Source organism: Tenrec ecaudatus, chromosome 11, assembly GCF_050624435.1.
Source record: "Tenrec ecaudatus isolate mTenEca1 chromosome 11, mTenEca1.hap1, whole genome shotgun sequence".
Classification (NCBI taxonomy): Eukaryota; Metazoa; Chordata; class Mammalia; order Afrosoricida; family Tenrecidae; genus Tenrec; species Tenrec ecaudatus.
The window spans coordinates 67,942,254-67,969,625 of record NC_134540.1 but is presented as its reverse complement, the minus strand read 5'-3'; the positions used below and the strand labels follow the sequence as shown (position 1 = coordinate 67,969,625).

At 43.9% G+C, this 27,372-nt stretch overlaps 1 protein-coding gene across 2 annotated transcripts in view; it reads left to right on the top strand.

The window, feature by feature from the left end:
• The window catches only part of TMEM87B (transmembrane protein 87B), a 63,520-nt gene extending 43,885 nt beyond the window's left edge, over positions 1-19,635 (top strand). Inside the window, exons 12-19 of one of the 2 annotated variants that reach the window (XM_075563139.1) lie at positions 1,207-1,315; positions 1,396-1,454; positions 3,260-3,363; positions 8,310-8,383; positions 9,811-9,884; positions 11,410-11,462; positions 16,579-16,609; positions 18,438-19,635. In XM_075563139.1, the coding sequence (XP_075419254.1) occupies positions 1,207-1,315; positions 1,396-1,454; positions 3,260-3,363; positions 8,310-8,383; positions 9,811-9,884; positions 11,410-11,462; positions 16,579-16,609; positions 18,438-18,497 (564 nt within the window). In that variant the 3' untranslated portion in view covers positions 18,498-19,635. The remainder of the gene's footprint in view (positions 1-1,206; positions 1,316-1,395; positions 1,455-3,259; positions 3,364-8,309; positions 8,384-9,810; positions 9,885-11,409; positions 11,463-16,578; positions 16,610-18,437) is intronic. The other variant, XM_075563138.1, reaches the window with a different exon arrangement.
• Positions 19,636-27,372: the final 7,737 nt, after the last annotated feature.

Here is a 27,372-nt window from a genome sequence, read left to right as displayed (position 1 = left end):
TTTTTAGAATTAAAATTAGGCACAAGGACAAATTTTGTCTCTTGCGCCCTTTTGCTCAATCTTGGCCAGGTGGGAGTGCTGTTTGACAAGCACCGCTGGGAGGCTCAGCGCACTGCTGGAAGACCACGGCAGAGGCTCTTGTTGCTTCTTCATCCTGGACGTGAGCCCTGTGCTCCTGCAGAACACTGGTGATCACCCACACACCCGCCCTCCTGCCTGCCAGCTGCTATTCCCACCTTTTTGTGTTCCCAGGAAAGGTTTACTGCAAAGAACCACCTCCCTGTATGACTCAGATTATAATCACTATGAACCTGGTGCTGAAGGTCAGGTCAGCAAGCAGCCCTTCAAGTTCAAATCCTCGCCTCGTAAATGATCCGCTGAACTGCTGTATGCCTTGCTCGGTCTGGGCAAGCCACCTGGCCCCACCAGACTTGGTGGTAAGCACTCTCTCCCGTGGCTCAGCTTCAGCTTCAGGCAGCCTACAGCGTCTCCTAAGGAAGGACAGCCAGTAGTGGTTCAGTCTGTCCAGTCCCCCATCCCCTCCCGCAGACCAGGTCCTCCCTAGCCTGTGTCTGCCTTCCCTATCAAAGCAAGGCCCTTGGCTGCCTCACCTTCGAGAGCTTGCAAATATTATGGTTGGCGCATTCTCCCTATTGCAATAGATATTTTGAAGACAGGCTTTCCTTACTTAGGTTCAGATTTGTTTTGCTATATTTCAGGGGGAGGTTTAAATTTAGAAAACAGAGTTGATAGCTGGCCTGACTACATGATTGGGATCATTTGGAGGCAGAAGCAATGATAGGCTAGAATGAATAGACAAAGCAGCGTGGCATGTTACAATGTGATCTGTAAACGTGACCCCAGGGAAGCCGACTTCGGCCTACGCCGTCCACTCCTGTGCTGTAGGAGAGTAGCCTGGGATGAGCTCATCATTGTTGGGTACGGGAGGACAGGGCGGGGCGGGGTCTTCTTGCTTGCAGTTTTTCAATAAAGTTTGTTGATTTAGTTCATATTGTGGTAAGTTATAGAGTAAAATCTATGATAAAGTCACTTATGGTTATAGAGTGTTGGTTAAGATAACTTTTTTGGTGTGTGGTTTAGCTTCATTTCTTTAGATCGATTTTCTGCCACTTTGGAAATGCAACTCTTGTTTTGTTATGTAGCTTATCTACTTACTACTATTTTCCCTTAACTTCTTATTTTCACATTTTCATAAGTTTGGCACAAACGATGAAGACTCTCCGGTTAAGAAAGAACACGGTGAAGTTTTCTTTATACAGGCACTTCACAAATATCCTGATCTTTGCTGTAGTGGGTAAGCCATTTAAATTTTCTTAGCATAATGCATTATGTTAATATAGCATGTTCTTTTAAAAGTAACTTTTTGTGTTTCAGTTTCTGTAGTGTTTATGATATGGACAACTAAGACATTTAGAATTTCAAAATGCAAATCTGTAAGTATAGCCTTTCTACTTGAAAACTGTTCATTTTTCATTATGCTGTTTGATTTTGTGTCATCTTAAAAGGTTCAGTTTGTGTTTAATAGACATAATTTCACTGGCACTTTTCTGTTGATTTTGAACTGTTTTCTATTGAGTGATAAAATGTTTTACCTCCTTTAAATGAGTTTTAAAAGGTTCTCTAAATCTTTTCTTGTTTATTTGAAAGGATTCTTTCCTTGCATAGTTTAAAGTAACAGGAGGAAATCTTTTCAACACTTTTCTGCGTATCGTGAGATTAGCTAGTTTTATAGTTTATATCGACTCTTGTTCAGTGAGACTGTGAATGTTAAGTTTGATTCCCTGGGAAGGATATTCCCATTGTGAACATTCAGGAGATAGAAGATTTCTTAGTCTTGGAGTATATAGGGATCCTTGCTGATATTTTTAGAGAGTTGAAGCTAGTTATAAATCGTAGGTACCCAAACTTTGACCAACTACCTCCTTTCAGGGGGGAAAAAAAAGTTACTTCCCCCAAATTGAAAACCTTTCCAGGGTCAAGTGTAGGTGTCTGTTTTGACCGCACTCTGGGCTGTTCTAGCACCCCCTGGAGGGCGGTATCGCCCTCTTTGGAAAATCCTATACTGTGTAAACACAGAGCGCCCTACCTTGGAGAGTCTGGGCTTCTTTCTACCACCTTGGGCAATTAAAAGGTAAGTCTGTCAACTAGAAATGCCAATGATGCAAAACCACATATTCTCATTGAAAGAATTAAAGTTTAAATGGGATATTCCTTGATTTCCCAGGAATGAACAACAACAAAAAGCAAGCCCACGGCACCTCTTACTCTGTTACACTGGAATGCTGATCTCAGCCTGGTCTCAACACCAGAGCACACAGACCTGGTTAAAACAGAGCCAAAAAATACATAAATAGAAGCAGAAGAGGCTGAGCTTGCTGGATGTTCTTCCTCCCTGCCACTTAGTGCTTGTCACATGAAGTTCTAAATTTTATTTTTGTTATCAATATTTATGATTTAACCCTAAAATTTATGGTAGGGAATTTTTGTAATGTAAACAGCCCTTTTAGAAACATTTTTCAAAACATATATAGCCTGTCTACTAAAAGCAAAACAGACTACGGGGAAACTATTTGCATTAAGACTTTTGCACCTGATTCTGAAGTCATTGAGTGACCGATGTCAAAGTACCCATTGTCAGCTTGGCTCTGACCAGCTTCTTGACAGAACCCAAACCCAGCCCACTGCCATTGAGCCCAACCAGCTCACTACTGAGAAAGTCCATGCACCTTGTTAAACCGTGCGGCCCCGTTCTGGAAGTAGCCCCCGTGTTTCTGTGGGTTAGTGTGGGTCTGCTAACTGCAAGGTCGCCAGTTCAACCCCACCAACCACCACTGAGGAGAAAGGAGGCTGTCTGCTTCCATGCAGATGAACAGCCTCAGGATCCCTGTGCAGGGAGGCTCCGAGTCAGTCACCTTGGTGGGCCTTGGTGGTTGTGGACTTGGTTTTAGTTGTTGTTGTTCTTATTGTTGTTGTCTCCCGGGAGGTACAGGGATGTCTCATTTAAACTTTACTTCTTTCAGTGTAATGTGTAGTTTTATACGAGGATGGTATTCATCTGGACTGAAAGAAGCATTCATTTGGATTTTATAGAGATAATAACATTTTGAGTGAATTATTTGAAATTTGTTTTTCTATTGAAAGATGCGTGCTTGGTTATTTGACAGTTACTTATTGTATGCTGTCTAAAGAGAAAACCTGTGTGTCAACAGAAAATTAATTTGAATTATCCTTTTTATAGGACTGGATGGAACGCTGGGTTGATGATGCATTTTGGAGCTTCCTTTTCTCACTTATTCTTATTGTAATCATGTTTTTGTGGAGACCGTCAGTGAATAATCAGAGGTACTTAACGTAGGAAAACTCCACTCAGCAAGCCTTTGTCCATCACCTGCTTCAATGTCAAAGGCACATTGTGAAGTAGTCCGGCTTTTATGGTGTATGACTAGTAGTACGGTCAGATGAGGAAATGAAAAACCAAATGCAAGATAGAGAAAGATGATGTGTGACCTAAGAGTGGAGGGAAGAGGGATGAGGAAAACGTGGTGACTGAGGAAAAGCGGAGCAGAGTGAACTGATGGGAAAGAATGCGTGTTCTGGGGTAGTGAGGAAAGACGGCATAGGCTGGAGGTCAGCAAGACTTGCAGTTTGGGGAATACTCCTTTACTGGACGGTGAGAAAGGTGCTCAGCCTGGAGGAAGAGTGAGAACAAGCCAAGTTCTGGAAGTTGTCCTTAAGCTACGTGTAAGAGGGAGCTCCCTTAGAGGCATCCCTCTTCCTAAGGGAGCCCACTGTTAGGGCACGGTAAATACTTCTAGGGAGAAGAGGAAAAAGTGCTTATATCCCACTGGATGTATTTCTCTCCCTCTTTTGAAAAATCATGCAGTAATAATACATCTATACATAACTCGTGCACTGTTTTGTTTAAAATGTATTTTTCCATATCATCATTTCCATATTACTTTTAATACCCACATGGCATTCCATCATGAATGCATATGTAATCCTCATTATTTGTAACTTTTTTTAAAACATGGTTTTATTGGGGTCTCTTAAAACAATCCATCCATCAATTGTATCGAGCATATTTATACTTACATTGCCATCAGTATTTTGTAAACATTTACTTTCTATTTGAGCACTTGGTATCAGCTCCTCTTTTTTCCCTTCCTCCCACCCACCCTCGTGACCCCTTGATAAATTATAAATTATTATTGTTTTCATATCTTATACTAACCACTGTCTCCCTTCCCCCATGGTTTCTGTTGCTCCTCCCTGGTGTGTGTGTGGGCGGGGGGGGAGGGGTTATGTGTGGATCGTTGTGATTGGTTCCCTCTTCCTCCCCTCCACCTCCTACCTTCCCCCTACCCTCCTGGCATCGCTACTCCCATTTCTGTTCCTGAGGTTCTGACCTGGATTCCATATGTCATGCGCTCTTTAATTGTACCAATGTACATTCTCTGGTCTGGCCTGAACTGAAAGGCAGGCCTGAGGTCATGATGGTGGGGGGTGAGGGAGCCTCAAGGAACCAGAGGAATGTTGTGTGTCTCATCGGTGCTATGCTGCGTCCTGGTTAACTCATCCCTTCCTTGTGACCCTTCTGTGAGGGCATGTTTCATTGTCTACAGTTGGGTTTGGGGGTCTCTACTCTGACTCTCCTCATTCTCAGCAATATGTTTGTTTGTCTGTTTTGGGTCTTCTGATGTCTGTTACCTGATCCCATCGGTACCTCATGGTCGCACAGACTGGTGTGCTCCTTCCATGATAAACAGTTATATTTTACATAGGCATTGCAAAACCCGATTCATGATAGTGACTTGTTGTCCTTAGGGGATCCACAGGTTAGGTTCCTGTGAGACTCCACGAGCAGCAGTGCATCAGTTGATCAATACAGAGCTTGGCTCTATGTGTGCCTCTATTTAAGGACACCTCATCTAACACACACAGAAGCCGTCGCACTGCACTGTAACGCCTGCCTGAACAGATCTCTGTGGCACACAGCTTCTCCCCGAGACACATCACAGCCCCTTTGTGTTTGGAACCCCCAGGCAGCACTGCAACACTATACTTGGAGATCATTTTAAACTGTGACCACACTAATGAAAACCACAGACCAGCACGAAGTAGACCACAGGGCACTAAGTAGGGAAAAAGACTCTTGCTCACAAAATGAGCGTTGAAACAAGAGAGCAGAGTGTGACCTTGTTCGACCTTCCCTAGGAATGTGCACATTAGGTGACCAAATTGTTCACCTCTGTACATGTGTCCACAAATGACTGCACAAGTGTCACGAGTCTTCTTCCTCCAGAGGACAAGAATACATTGTAGCAGTGGATGCATTCCTAAATGATAAGGGTTAACTGTAAGCATCATGTAAGCAATGTCTGATTCTTAAGCAAGTAACTGACGGGTACAGACATGCAGTTATATATGTCCATCTGCTAGATCAGTGCTTCTCAACCTTCCTAATGCCGTGACCCTTTAATGCAATTCCTCATATTGTGGTGGCCCCCAACCATAAAATTATTTTCATTGCTGCTTCATAACTGTAATTTTGCTACTGTTATGAATTGTAATGTAAACATCTGATATGCAGGATGTATTTTCATTGTTACAAATTGTGTTAGTCTGGGTAAACTAGGAAAACAAACCCACAGAAATTCATGTATAAGAGAGAGTTTTATATAAAGGGTAAGTGCCCCTCAGGAAAACATCCCAACCCAGTGCTGCCCAAGCCCACAAGTCCAACATTAACCCATTTGTCCAACACCAATCCACAAAGTCCTCCTCCATCTCACAAAACACACACAATGATGCCAACTGCAGGGGGGAAGCCGAATCAATGAAAGTGTAAGCATCTTAGCACTGGCAGGGGTCTCCACAAGGCTGCTCCAGCACCCAGGGCTGCATCAGGGTAGGTTCATTTGGCTTCTCAGGGATGTCTTGCAGGAAGTGAGCCTTGCCAGCTGAAGCAGGGAACTGGCTAAGGCAGCTGCACCCTAGTCTGATCATCATTAAGCAAGAGACCTAAGAACTAGAAAGGTGAGGCTTACCGAGCCATTATCTCTCCACCCTTCAGTTAACCCCACATGTGTTTATCTGCCAGGTTGGCACAATAAACCTTAACTATCTCACAAATTGAACATAATTATAGCATAGTGATTAATCACAAAATATGTAATTATATATTGTGAAATATTTATTTTTAATGACAAATGAAATTTTGTCTCGAAGCATGGTGTAGCATGGGTAGCAGTCTTCACACTGGGTATGTGGGTGTATTTGCATATGGGTGGACCCGCCTGGAGACGGATAGAGGAACGATACCTCAGTTCCTAAGACCATCAGAAATAAGTGTTTTCCTGTGGTCTTTGGTGACCCCCGGGAAAGGGTTGTTCGACAACCCCCCCCCAAGGGGTTGTGCCCCACAGCTTGAGAACCGCTGTGCTAGATGAGCAGTGACAGTTTAATCCCACCCAGAGGAGCTGCAGAAGGCAGGCCGAGTGATGACAGCCTTGAAAACCCTCTGGGGGACTTGGACACAGGTCCCTGTGAGTCAGAATGGTCTTGACAGCAACTAGCAGCAGCAGAGTGGACCTTTGTTTCCAGATTGTGGGTTAGATACAGGGCTTTTATAACGCCACCATGCATCTTTTTATAATAGTTTTATTGACATGTCATATACTATGCAATTGGGTGGTCTAAGTCTATTAAAAAGAGTTGGGCAATCCATCTGGACACTGTTGGACATCCTCTCACAGAAGGGCCGCAGGGAAGGGGTGAGCCAGCCAGGGTGCAGTGTAGCGCCGACGAAACATACAGCGCTCCTCTGGTTCTTTGGTTCTTCTGCACCTCCCCCCCACCCCCAACGTCATGACCCCAATTTTACCTTAAAAATCCAGCTAGACCAGAGCATGTACACTGGTCACAGGGACTCAAGGGTAAGTAAACCCCTCAGGAACAATCATGGGAGTAGCCATACCATGCGGGGGGGGGGACATCCCCCAAGGGGGATGAACAACAGACCTTGGTGAAGGGAGACAGCGGTCTGTGTTAGATAAGAAAATAATAATTTATCAATTATCAAGGGTTCATGAGGGAGGGGAGAAAATAAGGAGCTGATGCCAAGGGCTCAAGTAGAAAGAAAACGTTTTAAAAAGGATGATGCCTACAAATGTGCTTGGCACAGTGGATGTGTGGATTGTCCTAAGAGCTGGAAGAGCCCCGATAAAATGATTTGAAGGAAAAAAAGGAATCATCACCACAGTCCGTTTTAGAATGCTTTGTTTTTGTTCTCATTCTTACGAGCTATCCATCTTCCTCCCGCCTCCCTTGTCACAGCCCTAAGCACCTGCTCGTATAGATACTGTCTCTGTGGATGCGGCTGTCCTAACGTCCACATAACGACAGTCACACCAAAGCAAACAACAGACACCACCAACAAAATAAGACAGGAAACATTCATCCCCAGACTCAGAAAATAAAACTACAGCAAATTAAAAATGAGTCAAAAGGGAAAACAAGGTATATCCTAACTCTGCCCGCATCAATCCGCTTTCCAGTGCACATCACTGTGCGTTGGAAAGCTGTCGGCATCACTGGCCCATGGCTTCATCCAGACGGAGACCCTGCAGATTTGTCCTGGGCTTTCATTGTCAAACCTGGCCTTCTGCAAACCATCTGCCTGTGTTGCTGAACTTTGGTTAGTATAGTGTTAAGGAAATGCATCTTTGCTCTGTTACTCTCAGAAAACCTTCCAGGTAGGTGTTGCTGACTTACACTCAATCAACAATATGTTTAGTATCGTATCAGTTTAGTAACTTCTTAATTATGGGTTGAGCTATGAAATGGTGGGTGGGGAAGTAAACCTGATATGTTGGGAAAAAGTGCAACGGAAAATTCTCTTCCAGAAAGAATTTTATGAAAAAAAGATTTTTAATCCATTGATGCTTTTACTGTCAGTCTACAAGAGCTCCAGTTTCTGTCCCTTACAGTAACCCTGCTTATTTGACGTGACAGTAAAAGATTAGAATTTTCATTTTAAGTTTACGGGGAACTTTTAAATACAGATGTTCTGGTGTAATGGCTGTTTTAGAAATGTTGAAGCTGAAAATGAAACAGATTTAATCATGCTAGTAAAAGTCACTCCTTGGAGAGCAAATGTTTTGAGAATGACGAGGGCAAAAGAATGTACAGATGTGCTTTACACAATTGATGTATGTGTGGATTGTGATAAGAGCTGTATGAGTCCCTAATAAAATGATAAATTACTCCTTGTTTTTGATGTGTAGATATGCCTTCATGCCCTTAATAGATGATTCTGATGATGAAATTGAAGAATACATGGTAACATCTGAAAATTTAAGTAAGTGATTTATTTTGTTTTTCCTACCATTTTTGTATTGTCACAGAAGTAATTGCTCTTTTTACCTATGATTTGGGAGGAGTTTCCTGGACAAAATATTCAGAAAGCTGCACTATGCAATCACAAACAAAATAACACGTGTTGAAATTTAAGCACTTATTACCTGTTTGCCCCAAAAGTTTTAAGTGTGTGAAACGGTCACTGTATCTCGAGTTTGCAGACATTGCAAAATAAGCAGTGTGTCTTCCGGCCCCTTCCTCTTTCACTGCTCTCCCTTGACATGCTTTTCTGACTCTGATAAGAGTCAAAATCCAAACCCACTGTGTGGGGTTGATCCCAAGCCACAGGGCCCCTTCATGTGGTTTCTGAGGCTGTAAACCTTCCCCAGAGGAGACAGCCCGATCTTACTCTCAGAGTCGCTGGCGGGGTTGAACTGTGGACCCTGCAGTTAGTAGTGGAACACTCAACTGACAGTGCCACCAGGACTCCTTCCTCTTAAGAAAGGAAATGTGAAAAACATAGTCACAACTAAGCTACCAAACATCAGTGTTACAGATGTGCTTGGCACGATGAGTTGTACGAGCCCCCAATAAAATGATTTGTTTTTAAAGTCAGAGCGCTAGGATCCTGGCTTCCAGTAAAGATGCAGTCCATTGTTTTGAACTAACCTGCTTGCTGATGCTTTCGTAAGCCTTTGTACAAAATCTATATTAAAAACACGCAGCAGAATTGTTCGAAGATGTTGGAGAGCCACAAAAAAGTAGGAAGAGGTGGGAAGGTGCTGGCTGTTGAACGAAGGGAACCAGACCCTTAATCAAGGCCTCTTCTGCAGAGCTGTTACTGAGTGTATCCACGTCCGTGTGGTGGAGGGGGGGGGGGGGGCGGGGAGGGAGTAAGAGTAGAGAGGCGCAGCCTAACACTGCCAGGAGTTAGAGTGTGCGCTGAAAGAAGGTCTAGAAACTGTGAGGGGAGAAATTACTGAGAGGGCCAAGGGCAAATCCCAGATCCGGCACGTCTTTCAAATTAGCTGGAGCCTGAACGAGGCATGTGCAAACATTAGGCCTCAAGAGGCCAGACGGAAAGCAAAGACCACAATCCAGATTACCAGTAGCCCCCCTGGGACCAAAACTGAAGTGATCGAGACCCATCTTATTGAAACTACAGCCAAGGCCCCAGAAGCTGAAGGTGGCCTGGAAGCAACTGAAATGGCCACGAAAGCAAAAGCCAGCAGCCTTCTGAGGAAGACCAGGGATCCAGAGTATAAGACGCCTCTTCAGTGTGGAGAGTGCAGTAACCGACTAGCCCCAGGAAGAAAGCGGAAACGGACCCGTAGGGCATGGATAAACGTCTCCTGGTTGGGCTAGTAAAGGGGAAGCACTGTAGGAAAATACTGTTATAATGTTGTGTTTGCAATGTTTCCATTATAGCTGAAGGAATAAAGTTAAGAGTCTCTAAAACGGTTTCCAATGGAACAGCGAGACCTGCCACTTCAGATAATTTTGTAAGTATAGTTTATAGATGTTCAGTCGTTAAAATTCTCAAGCACGCTGGTGTGAGAGCCATATTCTTTGACTCTCAGACGTTTTCTACTCAGATTTTGTGGAGGGAGGCGTTTGGGGGGGTTGAAAATACATGTCCAACTAGCTGTGTGAACTTTTCAAGAGCTGCTCTGGAACCAAGCATGAGAAGCCCTTCAGGACTTGTTAGGGATACATCATCTCAGGCTTCCCCAGCCTGCTGGGTCTCCATCTGCACTTTCAGCAAGGTTCCGCAGATCATTCGTATGTGCATTAAAGATGAAGAAGCTCTTTTTTAGCAAAAGCTCGTGTTAACTTTAAAATTTTTTAAAACTAGTTCTAGAAGATGCTTTATAGAACATGCTGTTGGGGAAAAAACATGATGTGTTGTAGTTGGCAGAATTACTATGAATGCTTTTTAAAAAAATTTTAATTATAGAAGTTTAAATACAAAAATACGGTGCAGAGATGAATTTTAAATGCTTTTTATGTTAAATGTGGTTACAGAGATAATGAAGCAAAACAGAAATGTCTGTCATACAGTTTTATATTATGCTTTCACATTGGTTTTTTAACCTTTGATCACTACCATGTACAGATTTGTGTATGTAAGTTCTTGACAATAGTATTTATCTGTTATTGGCAAATCATCTAATTTTAAATTTTAGTCATGTAATACTTATTAAAATGTCTTTTTGAGTGATCATATAGTAATTCAAATAAAAATTTTAAATACATAGCAATTATAATTACCTGGTGTTCAGCGTTACTAAACATTTAGCTTGTTACCGATTTCCCCCCTGATTATTTCAGGGCTCTCAGTTTAGAGTTCAGTATTTTCAAACCCATCAAACGGAGTACTTTCTTTCTCTAAATTGAGTTCAATCGGTTCTTGATCAGAACTCGGGAGCCTGGGATCCATTCAGAGGAGCAGGATTAATACTGACCTGACTCAGTCATTGTCTCGAGGGTAGTGAGGTGCACACGATGCTGAACCCAGAGCGTTCCAGGCAGGCAAACGGACCACAAAGAAGCCTGCTCACCTGTTATTGCGGTCCTCCTTTCCCTGGCTCAGGTGCGACAACTGTGCGAGGTTCTCTGGATAGCACAGCAACTCGCCTGCTCGCCTTCCGGTGCATGAGCGCATGTACAAGGGCTAAAGTGAAAGAGGCTTCTCCAGAGTTAGGATATTTGTACCATCAGTTTGAGATTGCATTCCTATTGGAAACTGTAAGCTCGTATAAAAACTTAAGAGGCATAAGAAATACAAAAGTAAATACATTTACCATGGTCTCTCAGAACAAGAAAGACCACCTATGCATTTAAAACTAAACCCAAAAAGAAGAGCAGAAATCTGAAATCTCAAAACTAGCAACTTTTCAGGCTATATGTAAAGACTTAAAAAAAAAATGTTGTACATTTGAATTTAAATGTTTGAATTTTACTTACATTTACTTTTCTGCCTTCTGGTGTTAATAAGCAAATGCTAATACAGAAATATTTTTGCAGGATGAAGATTTGAAGTGGGTGGAAGAAAATATTCCTTCTTCGTTCACAGATGTGTAAATATCCTCTATTTAAGTTGGATGGGGATGTGATTTAAAGAGAGTTCTCATAACGGGTCATGTTGTTTTCAAACTTCCTATCTCTGGACATTTTCGTAGCCCTCTGTTACCTCTGAATGTCTCATTTACTTCATATGGAAGTGCAAAGCAAGCATAGTCCTGACTCACTTAGATTCTTGCTCCTTCCCTTTTCACTGTATAACAGCTATTTTAATAGCAGTGGGCTATGACCCACTCAAGGATCCCTGGTGGCCCAGTGGTTAAAGTGCTCGGCTGCTAATGGAAAGGTCAGAGGTTTGAGCCCAGTAGTAGCTACTCTTGCTCTATTGTGGCAAAACTCAAGCCTATGAAACTTTTTATTTTTAATTCATAACCAAAATGATACATATTTTGGTTGGAAAATAGGAGTATAGGAAAAACAGGAAGCCTCACTGTAAACTTTGACCATTAAAATTCTTCTTTATCTGTGTTCTCAACTCTGAAAGAATTCCTTGTTGGTGTTTCCACACTGGATCACACCTGCCCTCTTCTAATTCCAAATTAGATAGTTTCTTTGGGTATCAACCTCCATTGACACAGTGGCTGCATCACTGGGTTCAAGTGTAGAAACACCTTTGAGGATGGCACCAGGACCATGTGGTGGTTCGTTGTTTTGCACAGGCCAGAGTCAACAAGGCCAATCAATGGCGAGGAGGATGTAGGAGGCCTGGTAGGGCTTGATCAAGGGCAGTGTAACCGAGAGGAATTACTGAAACCCAAACGCAGGCTGAGCATGATAGTGGGACAAGAGGAAAGTAAAAGGGAACAGAGGAAAGAACTAGTAGGCAAAGGGCATTATGGAGGTCTAAATGCATGTATGTATGTTAATATATTTTTATATGATGATGGGGAAATAGACCTATGTGCATATATTTATAGATTTACTATTAAGGTAGCAGATGGACATTGGGCCTCCACTCAAGTACTCCCTCAATGCAAGAACACTTTGTCCTGTTAACCTGGCATTCCATGATGCTCACCTTCCCAACACAATCGCTAAAGACAAATGGGTGCACAAGCAACTGTGAAGAAAGCTGATGGTGCCCGGCTATCCAAAAATAGAACATTTGGTATCTTAAAGGTTTGAAGGTAAACAAGCGGCCATCTAGCTGAGAAGCAACAGCCCACATGGAGCAACAAAGTACAAATGTGCTTGACACAATGGATGTATATATGGATTGTGATAAGAGGTGTACAAGCCCCCAATAAAATGATTTTTTTTTTAAAAAGCCCACATGGAAGAAGCACACCAGCCTGTGCGATCACAAGGTGTCGATGGGATCGGGTATTAGGCATCGAACAAAAAATCATATTGTGAATGAAGGGGGTTGCAGAGTGGAGACCCAAAGCCCATCTGTAGGCAACCGGACATCCCCTTACAGAAGGGTCTCAGGGAGGAGACAAGCCAGTCAGGGTGCAGTATAGCACCAATGAAACGTACGCCTTTCTTCTAGTTCTTTAATGTTTTCTCCCCACGCACTATCATGATCCCAATTCTACCTTACAAATCCAGCTAGACCAGAAGATGTACACTGGTACAGATGAGAGCTGGAAACACAGGGAATCCAGGACAGATGAACCCCTCAGGACCAATCATGAGAGTCGTGATACCAGGAGAAGGGGAAGGCAGGAGAGTAAAGGGGAGCCGGTCACAATGGTTTAGGTGTAACCTCCTCCCTGGGGACAGACAACAGAAAAGTGGATGAAAGGAGACTTTGGTCAGTATAAGACATGAAAAATAATGATTATTTATAAATTATCGGGTTCGTGAGGGAGGGAGGGGAAAAAATGAGCTGATACCAAGGGCTCAAGTGGAAAGAAAATGTTTTAGGAATGATGATGGCAACAAATGTACAAATGTGCTTGACACAATGGATGGATGGATGGATTGTGATAAGAGTTGTACAAGCCCCCAATAAAATAGTTTTTAAAAAACAAACAAAAACAAAAAATAACAGCACAGAGAGTGACCTCTCTTTTGTCCAAAGAATTTCCTTTCTGTTTCATATAGTAAAGGCATGTTGGTAATCGCATAGATTTTTTTCTGGAAAGGTCTTTATTTCATATTCAGTTTTTTAAAGGCATTTTTGTTGTAGGCAGGAATTCTTGGTTGACAATTGTTTCTAGAATTGCCACTCCATTAGCTTCTAGTTTGTATGGTTTCGGGGGAGGCCGAGGGGCAGGGAGTCTGCTTTAGTTCTTACCTTTCTCCTCCAGATGTTGTGTGAGTGTTGTGTTTTGTCCCCGGTGCAGTTGGAAATGGGTCTCCGAGTCTTTCACTGTTAACTTGGGGATTGTAGGTGCATTTGTGAAGAAGAGGAGAGGTTTGTACCCCTCGTTCAGTTATGACCAATGCTGATTAAAAATTCCTTTGGCATGTAAAGATTTAACATTCACATCTGTTCTTCCTGATCTGTGTTTAGTGAGTGCAGCTTATGCTGTTAAGACACTTTCCAAGGTTTGTGTTCACCTGTGAAAGCTTCAACCCAGGGGTTTCGCACAATGTCACTCACAGGTGAGCTGCAATAGGTCGCAAGACTTGTGAGAGAAGACCATGGAAATGGAGCACAACATTGGCAAGCAAAGGACTATTATATTGAAAGAAGTGATGAACATCCGTATGATGTAGTATATTGTGATATCATCACTCCAAAATAAACTCATTGCCGTGAGTGATCCTATAGGACAGAATACGTTGCCCCTGTGGGTTTCTGAAACTGTAAACCTGATAGGAGCAGAAATCCTGGCCGTTCTTCTGTGGAGTGGCCGATACATTTAAACTGCTGACCTGGGGGCTAGCATCCACTAGACATTACGACAGTGATATAATATTCTGTATGGATTGTATTTCTGATATGCCATACCGGTTAGATTAGCAGAGTTTACGTCTGTCCTTAAGCACTGAAGACATCTTAGTACATTTACATATTTGTTTAGCTCAGAGGGAATTGTATTTGAGATTGCTACTTTTGCATCTTCTAAACAAGTGCAAAACCTCTAGCAGTTATGTCTTCTGGGCCCTAAGATGCCAGTGTCTTCTGTCCCCTACCACAGGCTTCTCTGGACTTGATTGTTTGACTCAATAGTGTCGTTCCAAACCATCTGACGTGGCCCCTTCTCACATCTAGTTTCTCTCTGCCCGTTCTCTTCTACCTTCAGCATGGGCTGCACTGTCAGGAATGACGTGTTGACGGGACTTGAGGCTAGACTAAGTTTGCGGGGCGTTTTGCTTTCATCCATGTTATATTTTCTGAGAAAAGCTTCCATTGTATGCGTCAGTCTCTGTCCACCAGTCTCCCTGATGCAGACATGCAGTCAGCGCCAATGGTGATAGAAGAGTGAATCAAACGCTGCATCCCGTTAATGCCACTCTTCGTAATGTTTTCCTTCCTCTTACGTTCTCAAAATCTGATTTAGGTTTTCAAATTAAATGGCAGGTCACCACTGATATGTTTGCCTACCAATCCGAAACAGCAACAACAGAACCACAGGATTTAAAAATGATTGTGCAGTTGGAGGCAGTTGTTTGGAATTGCACATTTTAGTGCACATTTCAGTCGTTGAGGTCCCTCCTGTATATTAGTATCTAGGATCTTGATTTGTGTTTTATTTTCATTCTGATGTTTGAATATTCTATGTTTCGGTTAATTCAACTGCCAAGTACAAGGGTAAGTCAAAAGGTATTGCTACAAAGTCACAGAAACCTTTTTAAAACAAAAATATCAAAGCATGAAGCTGTTATTTCTTGATAAACCCTCCATCTAGGTCTGTACATCTCTGAAGAGTGTCCATCTCTCTAACCATCCCCAGTCAAATTCTGCACGCTTCAAATTACACCACATCAAAACAGTTTTGGCACCCCCAAGGGACACTCAAAGTGTTCCTGTGAGGTTTTCAGTTTGTGGGGGTTAAAAAGAAAGGAGAAGTTTGGGGCTGTAAGATTGTTGGGGTGAGATTTCCTGTGAAATTTTCATCGAACAGCGCTTGCTATTTACTTAGAGAATGAGTCGGTGCATTTCCGTAATGGAAAAAATCCTCGGTGCAATCCTTCCTGGCCTTTTTTTCTTTCTTAAAACCAATGCCTTTTCAGGTTTCTTAAAGCTTGGTGTCTTAGTAAGCCCCTCTGATCACCCTGTGCCCTTTACGGAAGTGCATCAAGACTACCTCTTGGGAATCCAAAAAGGAGTCACTGGCTTTCTGCGCTGACAGCTCTGCCTTGAATTTGATGGTACCGCAGATCACTTGGAAGCCACATTTTGATGGTACTTTCTGTAAGCAGGGCCCCCTGATAATACTTAAGACAAACATTAACTGCAGTAACTCTGGTTGCAGAGACCTGTCGGCATGCAGTCTGGGTAAACTCGTGCACATACATGAACTGGTACCTTAGTAATAATACTCCTTGACTTCGTTTGCATATAACACACACTCTGAAATGTACATAAACTCTCAGTAAGTAAAGAACCCAGTGAGGTACCTAAATAGGAATACAGTGCCACACTGGGTAACCCGAAGGGAAACTAGAGCGTCACTGGGTCTTCAGGTCTTTTCAAGTCAGGACTTCCTCCTAAAGACCCTGCCGGTCAGACTTTCAGAACTGTGTGCGAGATGTGGCTAATTGTAAAAGGGTTATTCCTTTGACCATTCCATTTTCTTGGCTGTAGTATTCTATTGCATAAACATGACAGATTTACCCAGGTGGGGTTCTTTTCAGTTACTGAAAGTAGTTCCTCTGCCATTAAGCCCATTCCAATTCATGGTGATCTTCTGTAGGGTTTTCAAGACTATAAATCCTTACAGGGGCCTACAGCCTCATCTTTCCTGCTCAGAGCAGCTGGTGGGTTTGAACCACCAACCTTGCAGATAGCAGTCCAGAGCCTACCCACAGTAAAAATAGTGCTGCTGTAGAGCTTTCCCATGTCTGTTGATGAACCTAGGTATTCTGTGGGCTGTATATATCTGGGAATGAGAATTGGTGGGTCATGGGTCATGCGTATATTCCACTTTAATAAATATGCTAACCTTACTCTTAATATCATTGTAAATTGGGTTTTCTCACCCCCTTTCATTTCAGAGCTCTTCCAGTGTTAGTGGATTCAGATGAGGTAAAAGATATATTTTCTTATTTCTCGGAGGTGGGATTTTCAGAAGTAGAAATGTACTTCAGAAGGAAACTGAAAGTTGCTTTTTTAAATGATTACAAGTTAAACAGACAGACACTATCAATTGGTTTGTGGCTAAAATTTAAAGAAGCTTGATTCTCATTTAAAAACAGTAAGATGACTGTTTATTGGTATAAAGAAGGGGAGGTCATTTTATGAGATGATCATTTTCTAAGACTTTGTAAATATAGAAGAGAGTTTGGACTATTTTTAAACGACAGTTTGTCTAAATGAATCTCATACTTACAAGTAGTTTGCTGGGCTACTGAATAGTTTCCATTTGCCTTTCACCCACTAAGGAAGTTTGAATAGAGGCATGGATTTAGGAAAGCTCTTTGAAGAATTAGGAAGTAAAATGGATCATCTGAACTTTGAAGGGTGGTTCAAGAGAGGGAAGGCTGCAGAGAGAGAATTAGAAGACGGAGGCTGGGGCGTCCATTTCTGACGAGTAGGAGGAAAGGGACACGGGTGGCTGCTGAGGGGGTTTGTGATCAGGCTGTAAGTGGGGAGAGAATCCACAGCCTGCTCGTCGAAGAGGAAGGGAAATGTGCGGGCATCAGGGTGGTAGTTGGACTGGGATAGGATGGAAAGGTTGGAGAAGACTGTAGTCGTTTGTCATGTCCTTGCTACAAAAGCGTCGAGCTTTTGTATAGAAAGATAAGCTGTAGCATTATTTTAGGGCATTTAAAATAGTTACTTGATTTAAAAACTGATCTATAGAATCAGGTAATAGGCACCAGAAGAAACCCCCCCCCCCAAAAAAAATATATAGTTGAGAACGATGAGGGTTGGAGCAGAGACCCAAAACCCATCTGTAGACAATGGTACATCCCCTCACAGAAGGTCACAGGAAGGGATGAGTCAGCCAGGGTGCAGTATAGCACCGATGAAACACACAATATTCCTCTGGTTCTTTAAGGCTTCCTCAACAACCCCACCATCATGACCCCATTCCTGCTGCCTTTCAGTTCTGGCTAGCCCAGAGCATATACACTGGTATAGATAAGAGCTCACTGGTATAGATAAGAGCTCCAGGTCAGGTAAATTCCACAGGAACAGAAATGGAATACCAGGAAGGTAGGGGGAAGGTGTGGAGAGCAAGGGGGGAAAGGGGGAACTGATCACAATGACTGACATATAACACACACACACGAACAACAGAAACCATGGGAGAAGGGAGACAGCAGTCAGTGTAAGATATGAACAGCAGTAATTTATAATTTGTCAGGGGGTCACCAGGGTGGGGATAAGGGAGAGGAGCTGATAGCAAGGGCTCAAGTAGAAGTAAGTGTTTAGAAATTGATGGTGGCAACATACACACAAATGTGCTTGAAACAGTTGATGTATGGACTGTTATAAGAACTGGAAGAGCCCCCAATGAATTGATTTGTAATCTCAAAGATACATTAATGGAATAAAAATGAAGCAGATCCCTACATGAGTTCTACCAAAGAAATCAGTTGTAGCGCTTTCCTTGCCTCTCATTGGAAATTCTGAACCTAGTGTAGTTTCTAGGTAGCAGGAAGCTGAAGCTCTCTGAACAGTACGGGTAGAGAATTGTCGTATAGGAGGGGCTTCTTCGTGGAGAAGTTTCATTACCGTTTAATTCCGTTTCCTACATATTTTAAAGCCCTCTTGTATTATGAGTATGAAAGTGGTGGTTTTTATTTGCATTATTTTAGTACTTTAGAGTCTAATATGGAATGATTGTTTTGGTTCTGAAGGCAACATCCACTATTTGAATACTTATCTTTTGTCCCCAACCCTTCAGGAAATCATGACCAGATCTGAAATGGCAGAAAAAATGTTCTCTTCAGAAAAGATAATGTGATTGGGACGCACACAAGGGAAACGTGCATGCTGTTGGACACCATCTTTCCCGGAAACAGAGCTGTGCTTTCATACGGCGTGACAAGCTCTCAGTGTACGATCCGGAAAGCCCATGTATCACGAGGAGTCCGGGCGATGGGAGAGTTCTGCCAGCCCTTTGAAGCTGACTTACGGATGTCAGTGCAACAGCCGTTAAGGTGTCTGGATTTGGAAGTGATCTGAGAAGAGTATTATGATAAGGATACATACCAACTCCTCAATTTTCAACTATCTTGTATTCTGACATTTCATGTTTATGAGCATGTAAAAAAGTCTACTTTCCCCTATCGTGCACATTTTCGGTGTAACTTCTGGCGAGTGCTGAAGTGCAAGGTGAAACTGACTGACAGTTAAGGTGATGTGTCTGTCACCTTGCCCAGACCGCGATTCTCAGTGGCTGCCAGGTACGCAGTGCTCAATGGCTGAATGACGGCTCCTCGCACTTTGTAATCTGATAGGCGCGCCCTATTTTCACATAATGACCTGGAACCTAACCGTGTTGATAAAGTGAGGAGTTGGTTCATGCATAAATGCCCTTCACTGATGGCTCACAGTCCTATGGTTTAGGAAAATATGACAATTACTATTCTTTCTGTAACCTTTGAGATGATGTGACTCTTCTAAAGTGTGGTGGAACCGTGTCCCCATCTCTGGAGACATACTGCTAGATGCACTAGTTCTTTCTTTGGCTTGTATACTGATTTGATCCAAGTAAAACGTGCTTATGTGTTCAGTTTTGCTTGTCTTCTGCACAAAGCCCTTGTTTGTAAATAACACCAGGAACAGCAAATCGTGGAGTTGAGCCTTCCTTGTCTGAGCTCAGGGAGACCCCAGGATACCGTCTTCCCGGCAGAGAGAGGAGTCTGGAAGGTCAGGTCCAAAGATCTCTGCCATTGCTCCATCTCAGGCTGTGTGTTCATGTGCTGCTGCTCAGTTTGCCGTGGGCAGGTGTGAGACACCTGGCCACGTGGCTCCCTCGGAGCACTTCTTCCCTGGCAAGACGAAAGGCTCGGGAGCCTTGAGGAAGCTGGAGCCTCATCTTTTACATAATCTGATATATTATGTTTCATAATAAATACATGTATGTATATTTAAAGGCACAGTTGATTGCTGTTACTCTTTCAGTTTCTTAACATTCAATCATGTGTTCTTTATTTTGTTAAGATATATAATGTATAATAAGAGAGTTTTGTTTCAATATCTTTTTTTAAAATAGAGTTTTCTAAACTTGAAAAGGACTGGAGTGCAGTCTGATGCAAATGTGATTGTTTTGCTCTTTGTGACCAAAGATGGGGGTGCGTGGATGTGCTGAGAAGGGGACTCCAGGTAAGCCTACACTGCTTTACGGGAAGGAGCTGCTGAACTCCTAAGTGACTTCATGGAGTTTTGTGTAAGAAGGCATTAAACTCTTATCTCATACAAACACTTATATACAACAACACTTTTTTTCACTGGAGCCACAAAGCACCCTCTACTTTTGCTTTCATACGCCCACCTTTAAATTTATTTCTCACTCACATTGCACAGGGCATAGTAAAGAATGCTTCGTCTAGTCGTTGAACTGTGCCGGTGGCAAAGCTATTGAGAGTGGCCTGGGCTGCTAAACGAACAAACGTGTGTCTTGGATGAAGTGCAGCCCCTCAGCAAGCTCCCTAGAGGCGAGACGAGGCGACTAAGACTTTGTCTCGCGAGCCGTGAACGTGTCTTTTCAGGAGAGGCTCTAGCTGAAGAAGGACATTCTGCTTGGCAAAGTGGAGGGGCAGCAAAGACGTGGAAGGTGTCTGATGCGGTGACTGACACAGTGGCTGCAACAGCGGCTTCAAACAACGCTTCTGAGGGTGGCGCGTTCCGTGTAGACCCGCGGTCACTGTGGGTCAGAACCGGCCGACAGCACCTAACAAGCCGTGATGGCTCTGGAAAGGAATTTTCAAATAGACTTTAACTAGGTGGACGTTTAGGCAAGGGAACAGAATTAGCAAATCTTCCTGAGAAAAGCATGGGTTTCAAGATCATTGCTGAGCCATGGCTCTGAGGGAAAGAATGTTTGACAGGCTGGATTTCACTCCCTGATTTCTGCCCTAACACATTCCCACCCAGCCGGTGTGCAGTCTTTGTCTTTCAGTGAGAGCAGGCTGACAGCCTACCGTTTGTATACAGTTCTCCTCATTAGATGCCAGATCCTGCCTGCCCTTCCCACCAGTGTGGAGTCTGTGCCAGCTTATAGACATGGTATGGTTTTGTAGGTCGGAGTGTCTATGGGAGCAAACTGCCAGCTCTTCTCTCCCTCAGACCACAACAGCCTGTCAGTTATCGGCCAAGTGCTTAACCACTGCACCACCAGGACTCCAGCTCGCAGGAGCTGCAGACTTGGTGAGGGCAGGTAGAGGGGTGATGATGTAAAATGTGATAGGGGAGACCGGCTCATAAAAGCACGCCTGCCTTCTACAGCCAGAACCATAGATCGTGCTGCCGACCCCAGCTACATACACACTGAGAGGCAAAGTTCCCTCTGCAGAGAAAGCAGGATTTCTCTCATGTAGCCACATCAGAAATGTTTAAATCTTCTTGAGTTTTGTGCTGTGTCTGTGCCTCCGTTGATAAACTGCTGTCTGATGCTGTCCCATGAGCATCAGAGGGTCTCCAGGGGGCCTTTGTGGTGGGAGCTGCTTTCAAGGGGGTTCTAATCCGTAGGGACCCCTGATCATACAGCCCACCTTTGGGCCAGTAGTTGAGTGCTTCGCCCCTTGTGCCTGAAGCCTGCGTAGCACTCGGCGACGGCAAGGAGGTCGCGGAGATGCTTTCCCACAGGCTCTTGCCTGACCCACCACCCCTGGTCACCAAGACCCATGGGCCACAGTGACTTAGCCTTAGGATGCCGTCAAGGCGGCCTTCCTAGGATCGAAGCGATCTGAGGGGAAGAGTTGAATTGTAGGGGTATTTGCAGGCAAAGTGTGGCTGTGTCCTTATGTAGCTCATAGTAGATTTCTTGACTGAAATTGCCTAAAAGGGATTTTTCTCTATTAGACGTAAAGGGCACTTATAGGTCTGCTTTGAGATAGTTTGTTTGCTTCAAAAGTAATGAAAAATAGGGGAATCTGATTTTTTTTAATCGGGAGCTCATACGTATATCATAGCATTCTGTAGTTCAACATATCCATCAATGTTGTACAGTTGTTACCACGATCAGTTTCAAAACATTTTCTTCTGGAACTTCTTGATAGCAGCTTCCCTGTATCCAGGAATCTGAACTTTTTAAGCCTGATGGTAAGATGGTCCCATACTTTTCCTGAGAAGAAATACTACCTTTAAAATCTCTCATACCCTCCAGAAAACACCAGCATTTAACCCTGTGAGCAGTGTATTATATGTGTACAACTGTCATGTCAAGACTGAAAGTATAGAAATGTACATATTAAGGCTAACTTTTTTCCCTTAAGGAATTTGAGACTTAGAGTACACACACTTGGCTATTTTATACTTCAGAGGTGTCATGCTAGATTTTTAGGTTACTGGTTCTGGTACTTGTGTGATTGACAGCACGCGAAAAGCAATAAAAATAGACCAAGCCTTATACAAAAGAAATTTTCCATAGTGGGTAAGGTTCTAAGCATGTCAGATGTTGGTAAGTGACAAAGCTGGATGTCTGAAGACATGCAATTATGATACAGATGCTCAATATCACATTCAACTTGTCTAGGACTAGAAAAATGTTTATTAATTTGGGGAGAGAGCTTAGGGAATTTAGTTGTATGTTCTGTTAGGGTTAAATTACGTAATTTGGAAGAGTTTGGTTTAATTATAGGGCAGACCTATTTGAAGGAGGTTGTTTTGTTTGAAAAGTAGGTGTACTTTTGTGCCTTAATATTTGTTCTCACTTATAATAAAATTCTTTCTGAAGTTTTGGATGATTGACTCTTGGTAATATTAATGCTAGATTCTGTAAACTACAGGAAATGCAGACCAATATGTAACAGAGGGACAAAAACAAAATGCAGAGGAGGCAGAACTCATAGCAGACACGGACACGTGTTCAACAATAGTGATCAGAAAAATGTCAAATTGTCAAAGGAAAGTAACATACGTACGTGTATAACATCTGCTTTCAGTGTCCGATGAAATGAGCACACAGAAATGACTGCTGCCGGTGGTAATGTAATCCATACATCTGTATGGAAAGAAGTTAATATGGTTATACCCGTTGATTAGTGTTTTTTTTAAATGATCCAAATTCAGAATAAGACTTCTGTATATTAAAAATGTCTATTAGAACATTATTTAAAGTAGAGGCGAAATTAGGAAAATACTAAATGTCAACAACAGAACAGTTGAACGGTGGTCTCACCAGTTGCTTTATGGAATGTCATGAAGCATGACGGAGCCCTGGTGGTGCAGTGGCAAGTACCCGGCTCTGAAGGGACAGGTTAGACCCTTAAGTAGTTCAAACTCCCCAGAGTTCCACTGGGATGTACAGCCTTGCATATCCTCCAGGTACAGGACGACTGTCCTGTAGTTGGAACGGACTTGTAGCTGGTGCTTTGTTTGGTGCAGCGGTTGTATAGATATGTAATAACAGGACTTGATAGCGACACCGACCGCAGCACGGGAGCTTTCGGCTGATTGCATGGACGTGCACTGAAATGGCACTCATGGTCAGTGATGATTGGCTTAAGTGGGTTGGGTCACAACTGGAGTGGATTAATTTCCTGGTCATGGGATAGCTCTGAGATAGGTGTTCAGGATGGGATTTCACACAGCCCTCCTCGGGGACGCGCCCAACATCCCCTGGGCCCTTGCTAGATACACCCACCAAAGATGGTGGTGGCATGGCCCGGGAGATTTGGGGGAGCCAGACTTGCAAGCAGAGTACATCCGTTACCACACAAGAGTCCATTGGCATGACAGTACCTAATTGCTGGTCAATAACCACGTGCCTGCCTACCTTTCTATCAAAGGAAAGGGCAGATGTTTGTATGGCCAGCCAATGGCCAGATTATTTGCGGACGATGGATTTTGTGGGACTCAAACCTCTACTGCCTTATCTACACCCCGTTTTTTTCTGTGATTCACATTTGAAGCATAAATTATGTTAAAAAATTAGAGTCCCCTAACTAGCCTAAAATCTAGAAATTAGTGTCTCAGGCACAGCTTATGCTATTAATGAAATATGCCCTGCTGTAGGTGAATAATTTGGAAAGTTTTCTCCATGGGCATTCCCCAGCCTGGAGAGGCCGGCGTGAGCTAGTCGGCTCACGTAGTAACAGTGGTGATACTTTAGAGGTCGTCAATACATCAACTTAACTTGGTGGCAGTGGAGTTTTGAGTTTACCAATACTCATGGGTACTAGGCTTCACCAACCATTTTCTTCTCGTAATAGCTAATGACTTACCCCTTGTCCTTGAAGTGATTTCAGCTCGGCCTCCTGTGAGGACGGACAAGCGCTGCCTGGGCTCAGCTGGCTTTTCCTGCAGGAGATCGCCAGCTTTGCGTCCAGGTGCCTCCACCCTTTGACTAGCACCTGACCACAGCGGACATTTGTACCACTAGTCACCAGAGCGACAAAACAACGAAAACCAACTCTTGGCCATGGAGTTGATTCTAATTCATGGTAACCTGATAAGGCCCCCCTTTGGCTTACCGAGGCCATACATCTGTATGGGAGCAAAAAGCCTTACCTTCCCGGGAGTGGCTGGTGGGTTTATACTTGCTGGCCTGGGGTCTGCAGCCCAGCGTGTAGCCAGTACGCCACCAGGCACTGATATCCCCCAGTTTACCAATGAGAAAACAGACATGGCGGCGTTAGACAACTTGCCAGAGGGCACTGTCAAGTTGAGAAATGTATCATGCTTGTCAGTCCTTTGTTTTAACAAATACGCATTTGGTTATTAGCGGGAGAGGGCAGGAGTGTGTCCAAGTGCCTAGTTCTCGGCGTTACAGGGCAACTAAGGTTATGGAAAACTGCAACTGTGGGTGTCAAATTCCCTGTGGGTGTCAACATTCTAGGATGGATTTATTCATTTGGAAATGAAGTTTCCCAGGGAAGTTGGGTGCGTCCTACAGATGGTGGATTTACTGCCAAACTCATCCTATGGGGTAGATTTCAAGTGTAAATAGTTTTGCTTTTTAACAGTTTTATTGGCACTTCATCCACATGTCATATAATTCAATAATTCCGTCATATCAATAAGAGTTGTACAGTTATCACCACAATCAATTCTAGAACATTTTCTTCTCCCTTGTACTTACTGTCATTCATGTAAATACTTTCTCTTAAGTGTAGCAAAAATATATACAACAAAACATTCTCCAATTCAACCACTTCTACATGTATACTTCAGTGTCATTGATCATGCATACTCTTCGTGCTGTACAACCGTTATTGACATCCTTTTCCAGATTATTCCTTCACCACTGACAAACTCAGTGCCCCTGAGCAACAACTCTGCTCCTCCCATGGTAACCACTGGTCAAGCTTGGTTTCTCTCTTCCATGTCGTACACTTCCATGGTTAAATCGCTTTTAATAAAGGTTGCATATACACCATCACATTCCGTTCTAATGCTCCCTACCCCCTCCCAAATTCATTTGCTCCCCAAATCCATCACCTTCCCACCCCACGCCCCATGTCCCCCATAAACCATTGTAGCAGTTACTGTCTCTGCATCCACTCCTGTGCTTCACAAACTGGGAAACCCAACAGAATAAAGTACAGAAAGAGCAAGAAAATAAGATGAAAATAAAGAGTAAATATTTTAAAAGCCAGAGAAGAAATTTCTGTTATGGAACAAGTGATAAATTCTTGAACCTAGAGCAAACTCCGGTTGGGTCAAGAGGGCGGTCAGCTGACCAAGTGTCCCCCCAGGGTTCCGTCCAGCATTGTCAAGTTTGCAGTCGTCTCTGTCTGGTAGTATAGCTGTTTGAGGCCCTCCCCTGTGCCGGAGGGGATCTGCCAGAGGCTTCATCTGAGTAGATGCTCTGCAGATGGATTGGGGCTCCCGCTGTCCCCCACTGCTGTCTACAAACTAGGTGGTCACGGTTTTCACTGATTCTTTTCCCTTCATCACATTTGGATTTTGTTCCTGTCATCTTTGGATCGCAGAGGCTGGTGTGCTTCTTCAGTGTGGACTTAACTGATGCTGTTTGTTTGAATATAAGCCTTCCAGACCCCAGACCCTATGCCATTTAGTAGCCAATCTTGCGGTAGCACCCTTATCTTCATGGTCTCTTCATGAAGGCGAGTATCAAGCAGGGCCATGTTCTTGGATCGGGGCTAGAATTAAGTAGGGGCCCAGAATCCATCTGCTTGCTCACGGGTCATGCACAACTCTGGTTGACTGTGGCAGTCGTATTATGACAGCAACAACAAAAAGCTTCCACAACATAAAAAAAAACAAACAGAAAAGACATTGTCAATCATCTCCCAGAGGTATAAGGCTATTGCACTGATACCATCAATAATTTATCCAATGGCATAGAAATTAAGATCCTGTTGATATGAGTTTATGTGACTAGTCCAGCTGCAAGCTGCCATCCCTGAGTTGTTGCTTTATACAGGCTGACTTCTTAATTGCTTCGCTCTGTTTACACTGAGCCTGAGAGTTCATGCTAGGGGGGAATGTGCTGTCTCATTTATTACAAGTGCAGATCCTCGCCTATCAGATTTAAACTTGTCATATTAATGCAGGCGGACCATTGAGGTACTAACTATACGGTGGTTCTGGGTTCCCTTTCATTGGACACCCACTAAGTCATGGGTTTCACTCAAGGTCCAATGACCGCCATTGCCACAGTCTGTGCTTCTGTTAGGTCTCTCTCTCCGGGACTAGATCAAGAAAGATTTCACGCGGAAGCCGGGCTCGTGATCCAAGTGAATTTAATGAGAGTTAAAAGAAGCATCAGGTTTTACGCGGCACCCATAGGATTCCTTTGAGCATGCGGCCTGGCAGAGACTGCCCCAGGTCACGCAAGATCTCTCTTCTCCCACGAAGAGGACCAGACCACCCAAGCAAGACAAGCCCCTCGCCCTCCCGGTCCCTGCCTTTTCAAGGGTTCCTGGGGGAGGCGTAAACAACCCCAGGTCGATCCCATTGGCTGAATTGCAATCACCTGGCCCAGGTGGGCTGCTCCAGGTGTAACGCCCATCCAACAGCTTTGTCCTTTGCTGGCTCTCCTGGGCATGCGTAAATGGACTTCCCAGTTCCCTAGGCTAAGCTGCCTAACACTTCCTCTCCTATCAGTATTTCATTCCTAACTCCAAGGGCACGGGCCGGTTTGAGGTAGGGCCCAGTTAATTCAGCTGGGCTTCCCCATGGAGGCCTTCGGGTGTGGCCCTGGGGGTGCCATGTTCGCTGTAAGGCCCGCATCTAAAGTCCTCATAGTGCTTAGTCCATGGCGAGGCTCACGGGAGGTTGGGCAAAAACATTCGCAGTGTCCACCAGGAGTGGAAACTGGGGTTACTCCTCGCTGAGCTTCCCTACAGGTCCTTAGGCTAGCGTCCCTTCCAGTGTGCGCTTGCTCTGCCCAGTGGCCCACCACACCCACCAACGGAAATAGCGGGCCTCCTGTGACGTGCAGGCGCCCCTCTGCCCTGGTCTTCGCTTCATTTCCCAGCAGGGTTCTCCTCCCTGTGGGTGCAGCCTTGTCTCCCACGCTGGGTAGCATCAAGTGGATGGTCTCCCCCTTCCCCTTCTGCCTCCCGGGGGTGAGGCGTGCCCCCAGCCCGTGTGAGGTGCCCTCTGTCGGTGATTTTATGAAGTGCGCATACGGTGGGTGAGGTGTGGTTCGCTGCCGGTAGGTGGTCTTTGTACCCTTTGTTTGGGGATTAACCTCTAGCAGTTGG